Source organism: Lupinus angustifolius, unplaced genomic scaffold (genome assembly GCF_001865875.1).
Source record: "Lupinus angustifolius cultivar Tanjil unplaced genomic scaffold, LupAngTanjil_v1.0 Scaffold_151_10, whole genome shotgun sequence".
Taxonomy (NCBI): domain Eukaryota; kingdom Viridiplantae; phylum Streptophyta; class Magnoliopsida; order Fabales; family Fabaceae; genus Lupinus; species Lupinus angustifolius.
This window is the reverse complement of record NW_017725970.1, coordinates 30,251-38,006: the sequence shown is the minus strand read 5'-3', so window position 1 is coordinate 38,006 and position 7,756 is coordinate 30,251. Positions and strand designations below refer to the sequence as shown.

Genomic DNA, 7,756 nt, shown 5'->3' with positions numbered 1-7,756 from the left:
CTATTATTATTTCTCACAATAATAATTGTTCTCACTTGGGTTACTTCATATACTCCCTCACTAACAACTGAACCAATCAAACTAATGAGTAAAACCAAATAGTTCATGAACTTTTAATGAACCAAACTAATTCAAACTTAGAAGTCAAATTGAACAGTTTATGAACTTCAATCAAGTTGAATTCAAGTTAGAAACATAATTCATTTTGAAATCAAGCTTCGAACTGAACAAATCTTTATCAAATTGAACAGAATAAAATCATAGTTCGACTCAGTTCAGCCCATTTCTAACCCTAAATTCTATAAAGAAAATGTTGAAAAGTAAATCTCATATGACCTACCTTATTATTTTATAATTATTTAAATACTTGCTTGACTACTTCTTATATTATTAATTTGGTTTTGACTTTTGAGATGGAAACATAATACTAAATTACTAAATATTTGTGTCACTTGCAAACACCCAATAAAACTTTTTTTTTATCTAATAATTCTGCTGCACTCAAATAGGTGCTCATCTTACATTATTTGCCTCTATTTTAAAAGAGTCCTTATCTTTTGAAAGGAGAAATAACATGGAAAGGAAATGAAATCAAGTGAACATGTAATAAGCTATGGAATCTTATAACCGTGAATTTGCTTGCTCCACAGGTTCACTCTGCAATGAAACAGTAAAGTACCATTAGTGGGTAATACCAATGATATTGGACACTTCATTAGAACCACAAATATTTAATATTTATTGATAAGTACTAAGTTTTGCCCACAAATCAAAGAGAGGAATATGTCATAATAGTGAACCTTTGCATGTGACCCTAGAACCCGTTATCTTGGGTCAGAACTAATAGCACAATAAGAGCATATAATACATTCTACAATATTGTAATCCAAACAAGTACTAAATGAATGAGAGTCCAATACCCTAGATAATGAGTATAAAGAAGTGAGTAAAAAATGAGTCCAAAGTTCAATCTTCATTCCAATTAATAATAGTAGCAAGCATATATTTGTAACCAATTCCATCAGAAATCCCTGATTCTAATGTCAATGTGGGTACATAGGTGCAATGTGATAAAATAATCCTCATCTAGCAATCACTTTTGGAAGTTGAAAAAAAGGGCGACTAAATGCACGAGGCTCCCACCTAATGGGATCTGGGGAGGGTAAATGCTTACAGCTTTATCCCACAAGCAGGGAACTATTTATAGAAGTTGAATCTGTGACCTCTTGATCACTAAGCAGCAACCGTACCATTGCACTGAGGCTCAACTTCTATGTTTTGGAAGTAGCTAAGTTAAAAATAAGCGGAACGAAATGACCAAATAAAAAAATGTAGTTGGGTAAACAATCCTGGAATAATCCAAAGGGACAAGCACCAGATGCACAAATGAAAACAAATGAGCATAGATTTCTCACCAAAGGGATCCCCTTGGCAGCTCTTTGAGCCAGATAGGCAGAAGGCTTGAAGAGTGGTCCATAGAGTTTTGACCATTCCTCCAATCTTGAGTATATGTATTCGGATCCAAGAGAGTCAGCCCAGAATATGATGCCTCCCCTGATAAAATTAACCCCAATAGTCAGAACAAGAAGGACAAAGCTTTGGAGTGGTGCACCAAAATAGTTTGAGACAAACCTGTAAGGTGGAAAACCCATGCCCATGACAGATGAAATATCAAGATCAGTTGCTTTAACTGCAATACCTTCATCGAGGACCCGGGAAGCCTCATTTACCACAGGAAATAGTATCATCTCTATGATGTCATTTTCGGATAATTTTGCAAGCTGTCCCAGTTCATAGACACAAATCAGATCCAGTGGAATTTTACAACGAAAATGAAGTTTAAAATGTGCTCTTCACTATAGTAAATAGTGTAAATTAGTTAGGATGGGTTAAAACACCTTAGGATCAACAGTAATACCAGCAATGCTTCTGGCCTTCTCAATATAGCTCTTCAATTGAGGATCAGGTCTGGCCTTGCGTTTATTATCATACAAATAAAACCCCTTTCCAGATGCTTGACCTGTAAGAAGTACGGGTTAATCGTTAAAAAAATTGCCAATGAGTTATTTAGTAGAAAAACATCTGAGCCTTTTACTGGCAAGTAAGTATTTCCCACAGAAATAACTCCTCAAAATTTCAATTCACACAAGAAGATAATTAGTGCATGAAAGTTTAACTCTACCTGCTCTATCCTCTTCTATCAGAAGTGGAAGAAGCTTTGCTTTATAAGTTCGCTCCGGAAAATTCTCAATAAATTGCGTGGAACTTGCAAGCCCCACACCAAAACCAACGAGGTCAACCAATCTGCAGTGGTAAACATGTGACGAATTAGACCCTTGAAGAAGTAGTCATGGATCACAATTTTCGAAGGATTAATACCTGAATGGCCCCATGGGCATTCCAAATTTAGTTAATGCCTTATCAACTTGATAAATATCTGCACCATGTTCAACGAGCAATATGGCTGCTTGTGCATATGGGAAGAACATCCTATTAACCGCAAATCCTGTACAGTTACCAACAACTACTGGAGTTTTCTTTATCTTCTTTCCAACATTTAGCACGTCAACAATTACTTGGGGAGAGGTCTGCTTAGTACGAACAATTTCCAGAAGTGGCATAATATTTGCTGGGCTGCAGAACCACACATCCATCTTTTAGTCAGAAATATACGAAACAATACAAGCAACAAAGCTCTTAACAAATAGGTAGGTCAGTTTTAGTAAAATATAAAAAGGGTGACCCAATGCACAAAGCTCCCACCAAGTGATTTTAGTAAAAATATGCTGCGAGAAAATATAATAGTTTCGAACAAGATAAGACCTGAAGAAATGGGCTCCAATAATCCGGTCTTGACTCTTAGTCCTCTCTCCAATGAGGTCTAAGTCAATTGTGGAAGTGTTAGTTGCAAGTATACAATGAGGTGGACAATACTTTTCAAGGTCAGCAAAGATCTGTTGCTTCAAGGATATTTTTTCAATAACAGCCTGCCGAACAACAGACACCAACATTTCATAGTTTGTCAGGTTTTGGATAAAGTGCAACTATGACACTTAATTAAAGAATTAATATTCGGGTGGCTTAAAGTACCTCTATCACCAAGTCCACATCTTTGAAACTTTCATAGTCAATGGTACCTTTGAGAAGAGAGATGGCCTTTTCAAATCTTTCCTGAGTCATTTTCCCTTTCTTGACACGGCTTTGTAAATTTGCTGCATAAAGAGGAACACTACATGAGAACATAATTTATTTTTAAATTGAAACTGAAGATTATTAAGCAGCAAAAACCAATTTACAAGATTATGCTCTCACCTTTAACTCTATTAAGACCTGCATCCAAGAACTTCTCATTTACTTCTTTCAAGATGACATGATAGTTACTAAGAATTAAACATGTTGCAATTCCAGAGCCCATTAGTCCTCCACCAAGAACGGCAACCTTTTTCACTGGTCTTGGAACCAAACCACGATCAGTAACCCCAGGTACCTATTCATGCCAAGAGGTATTAGGAAAATCATATATAGAAAAATTTCAATGAAAAGTAAGTAACCGGAAACAGGCTAGCTAATAAAGCTTCCCACTTTCTTTAATAACAATATCATCTTGGAAGTTAATTTACTGAGACAATTTATAAAACCCCAAGCTAAGATACACTACTGGTCAAATTTAAGATATGCATCATAGGCAAGAATTCAAGATGGGTCAGGATTCATACATTTCAATGTGTACATTGGGAAAAAACTGAAACAGGACAAACTTGAAAGTTTTAAAATGAATATGTAAGTATTTGAATAACCTCACTTATAACAGAATACTGAAGGATACGTTCTAGGTGACTTATTTTCCCTCAATTGAGGGCTAGTTGATTGACTAAATATGCATGCTTGTAATAATCTTCCATAGTATAGACTATAGAATAAACATCAAGATTTAAACTGAGTTTACTTCCACATCTGCATTGCTCTTCATTCTACAACTTAAACTCTATCAAAGTCGTAATTTTATTTATGTAATCCTTGAACGACATATGTTCTGCCTTTTGACCAGCCACAGCTGAATTAGAAGTCAAACAAAAGATTTAGAAGCACAGAAGAGTGTCAATAGGCGATTGGGGGTGCCAAAGCCTCGGCCTCTTTTAACTTAACGATCAGTATAGCCTTCAGATCTCTACCCCACTCAATAAGGGAGAGAAAAAAGGTGGAATTCAGACAGTAAACCTCTACAAACCTTAGATGTTCCCCGTTGAGAGAAAAATATGTGGATTAGGCTTCTGGCAGCGTCTGCAAGTAGCAGTTCTTGGAAGGCTTCAGCCTCCTGCCAAGATCAGACACAATGTCATGAACATTTCAGCAACAGTGACATGAAGAGGAAAAGGAAACTAGAGACAGATAATAACTTTCAAGAGTCCTGCACGAGGACCAGAAACTATTCCCTCTTCGATAACATCAATGCAAACCAAAGGGTGGTTAAGATTAGGAGCCCGTTTTCGTGTCTGAGCTCTTGCAAAATTCAATATCTCTCTTGCTTCCCCAAGGGGTTCTATTTTGTCATTCCTGTAAAGACTAGGAACCCATGGTCGTTTGCGTTCCAAGATATCCAGAGCCCACTGGCGTGCAGCATTCACCAACTGATCAGGTGACACTACAGCATCTACAAGCCCCAAACTAAAAGCTTCCTCCCCTTTAACTGGCTTCGAGGTCTGAAATGGAAAAATCAAGAAGTGGCAAGAAATTAATTGAAAATACTAGAGAGGCACGTTGAAATCATATACTTATTTTCTATGAAAAAAGAATAATCCAATTCCAATCAAGGTGGAGAACTGAACAAAAATTATGCTGTAATTCTGTTTGTCGGAATTTAAAAGTAGCACAGTCAATATGCCATTTGAATGACTGCCAACCTTGAGTCCGAACATACCAGCATTTCAGTTCAGCTCTTCAAGTCAGGGGCAATAACAAAGTTTAGAAGAGAAAATGAAGCATAAAATGTGCCATACCAGAATCATCTCAAGGGCCTTTGCCAGGCCAACAAGACGAGGAAGTCTTTGTGTACCTATGACAATTTACAAACATTGGGTTAACAATGCTAGAAATAAAAATTAGTAACCAATGCAAAAATAATTATTTAAATTAGAGGATTGTTGCAACTCAATAAACTGTGAATTGTTATCCTGACTTAACTTTTCTTCTTACTTCTGTGGATTATTCAAGGCCTAACAAACATAAGATTTTAAACAATATTGTCTGTTAAAACCTACAATGTAAACAGGTTAGAGCTGTTTGTAACTCTTGTCACTGAAAATAGTCCACTAAAGCAGGGAACAAAAATTAGCTCCATCTGGATGTCCACATGGCATAATGAAATAAAAACAATTATTCATACATATAGCGAGCGATATATAAGATTTGTTCAAAAAATTACGAATATTAAATAAAACATATAAGCTAGGCTTAGTTGTAATAATGCATTTTAGTCTTTTCTTCATTTTCTTCTTAACACATCCAATTTGAATTCTTAAACGAACTAGGAAAATAATGAGTAGGAAAAAAGAACGGAATAATAACGTACACATTGGCATAGTTCTAATATATAAATATGCTAAAAGGAGAGGGAAATAGTTCAGGATGCTATCAAAATTTCCATACCTCCTCCTCCAGGAATTATTCCAAGCTGAAGTTCAGGCAAACCTAGTAGAGCAGTCGGGGTTGATAACCGTGCAGTGCATGCCTGTAAGAGGAAGAATGGGTAATATTTTGTACAAAAAACTCAAAACAGTTTCATATCCTAAACATTTGACTACACATACCAATGCAACCTCTAACCCCCCACCCAAGGCAAGGCCATCAATGGCAGCAACTGAAGGCTTCTTTGACGCTGAAAGATAAAGCATATACATTCATAATAGCATAAAATGACAAATCAATTGAAAAGTAAGAATTCAAAAGAAAACAAGTACCTTCTATAGTGTCAGCAATGATATCGAATGATATTGAACCTGGACTTGTATACTCTATATAGGAATGATAAGAATTAAAAATGAGTCAGAGCATTTCCAATAACATAAAAACCAAAGAAAAAATTAAAATTGAATGTACCTTTTTCCTCTTGAAGTCCACCAAAGGAAGTAATGTCAAAACCACCAGAGAATTTTCCCTTCGCACCTAACACAGTAACAAAATATTCAGGTATGATGTTATACAACTAAAGGCAAGTTTGACAAGAAATATCTTTTTTTCAAAAACCAACATTTATGTGCTGTTTCATAATATTTTTTCTCCTTTTATTCTGCTTCCTCATCTTTAGTTCCTCGTATTGTTAAATCAGAAAAATAAATAATACCAAGTCCTTACTAATTGAACAATCTCCATGCTTAAAAAAACAAGCTGTTTGCAATACCTGTAACAACAATTGCCTTGACATCATCCCTCTTTGAAGCTTCATCAAAACTCTCCTTTAAGCTGCGAAATACTGAGAGACAAAGAGATGGAAATACAAATGAGAATCAAATGTAATATGAATAACACAAAAAGAAACATTTATATAAGAAGGATAGTTTAGTGTATTTGATAGAGCTTCTAAAATTATATCGTAATCTAAAAATTAACCCCCTTGTTAGTTAAGGTTTTACAAGTCCCTTTACATCATTATTTTATGGTTCAGCGGATCAGCCAATTTAACAAAGGACTTTCAATTCAATCAGATCATAAGCTTTTACCCCCAACTTTTCAATTAGTTTTGCAGATCTAAGTATTAAAGTTTCCTACTTTTGTGATCTATCACCCTATCAAACTTTTAGACCAAGTTTGGATCAAGTTAAACCCATCCCAACCAATGCCCCTAATTCATACATGAGAGAAAATTGAAAATAAAAGTGTGGCCCAACACTCAAGGCTACCACTTAGTGGGACTTATGGAGAGTATATGTGCAATCTTACCGTGGAGATGTTGTTTCTAGAATTTACCTGAGACCTCATAGTTACTAACCAACAACCTTACCCTGGCATCACCAGCTTGAAAATTAAAAATTAAAGGGTGGTCTAGTACTCAAGACTCCTACTTAGTAGGATTTTGGAGGATACATGTAGGCAGTCCTACTCTGGATGGTCTTTTTCCTGAATTTAAAAATGTGACCTCATAGTTACTGACCAACAACCTTACCTTGGTGTCACCCTCTTGAAAATTAAAAATTGAAATGATCCATGCAAATTGAAATGATGAATGAAAATTGAAAAGAAAAGTGGAATACCATCAAGGGAGAGGGAATTAACAGGAGGGTGGATGATTGTGATGATGGCAACCCCATCAGCTCCAACCTCAATAACAGTGCGACCCTTTACTCTGCTACCCATTTTCTCTTTCCTTCCTTTGATTCAATGATTCTTCTCTCTTCCTCCAAATTCCTCACAATGAACAAATGAGTGATGATGTGATTGTTTCTCAATTCTCTCACTTCTCTGCTTCTTATAAGGAACAACTTGTGCCGTGAACGCATCAGTCTGTACAATTTTACGTTTGAAACATCATTAGCAATCAATAGTTGGAGTACACATACCATAGTACTAGTGTGTCGTGTCTGTCGATGAATATTGTGTGCTACTACATATTCAATTTTTATATATTTCATATTTTTGTGTTTAAATTAAAATGTATTTGTTGTAGACAAAAATATAATATAAAGTACACCAAACAATGTTTAAGAATAATATAGGAAATGAAAATTACACCATGAAGGAACTTATTTCAAGTTTTGGCTTT

General features: G+C 35.5%; 1 protein-coding gene across 3 annotated transcripts; it reads right to left on the bottom strand.

Annotated features, from left to right (window-relative positions):
* Positions 1-440: 440 nt before the first annotated feature.
* On the bottom strand, positions 441-7,509 carry LOC109340259 (peroxisomal fatty acid beta-oxidation multifunctional protein MFP2-like). 3 transcript variants are annotated; one of them, XM_019577898.1, is made up of 19 exons: positions 7,248-7,509; positions 6,398-6,469; positions 6,097-6,162; positions 5,958-6,011; positions 5,808-5,875; positions 5,647-5,728; positions 4,998-5,053; positions 4,398-4,700; positions 4,229-4,315; positions 3,313-3,487; positions 3,091-3,212; positions 2,824-2,987; positions 2,380-2,634; positions 2,183-2,304; positions 1,899-2,020; positions 1,633-1,781; positions 1,416-1,554; positions 579-657; positions 441-538 (listed from the first exon to the last, which is right to left on the bottom strand). In XM_019577898.1, the coding sequence occupies exons 1-18, from the start codon at positions 7,348-7,350 to the stop codon at positions 622-624; spliced, it is 2,175 nt and encodes a 724-aa protein (XP_019433443.1). In that variant the 5' UTR covers positions 7,351-7,509; the 3' UTR covers positions 441-538; positions 579-621. The 3 variants fall into 3 exon arrangements, with proteins under 3 accessions (XP_019433443.1, XP_019433445.1, XP_019433442.1); XM_019577900.1 differs by having other exon boundaries at positions 441-543; positions 582-657; XM_019577897.1 differs by having other exon boundaries at positions 441-657; positions 7,248-7,508.
* Between the last annotated feature and the right edge of the window lie 247 nt (positions 7,510-7,756).

Excerpts from the sequence above, each read along its gene's own strand:
- LOC109340259 (XM_019577898.1), bottom strand. The coding sequence starts at position 7,350 with ATGGGTAGCAGAGTAAAGGGTCGCACTGTTATTGAGGTTGGAGCTGAT. Across the intron at positions 4,701-4,997 it reads AGGCCCTTGAGATGATTCTG|ACCTCGAAGCCAGTTAAAGG; the intron begins GTATGGCACATT and ends TTTCCATTTCAG. Across the intron at positions 3,213-3,312 it reads AGGTCTTAATAGAGTTAAAG|CAAATTTACAAAGCCGTGTC; the intron begins GTGAGAGCATAA and ends CTCTTTATGCAG.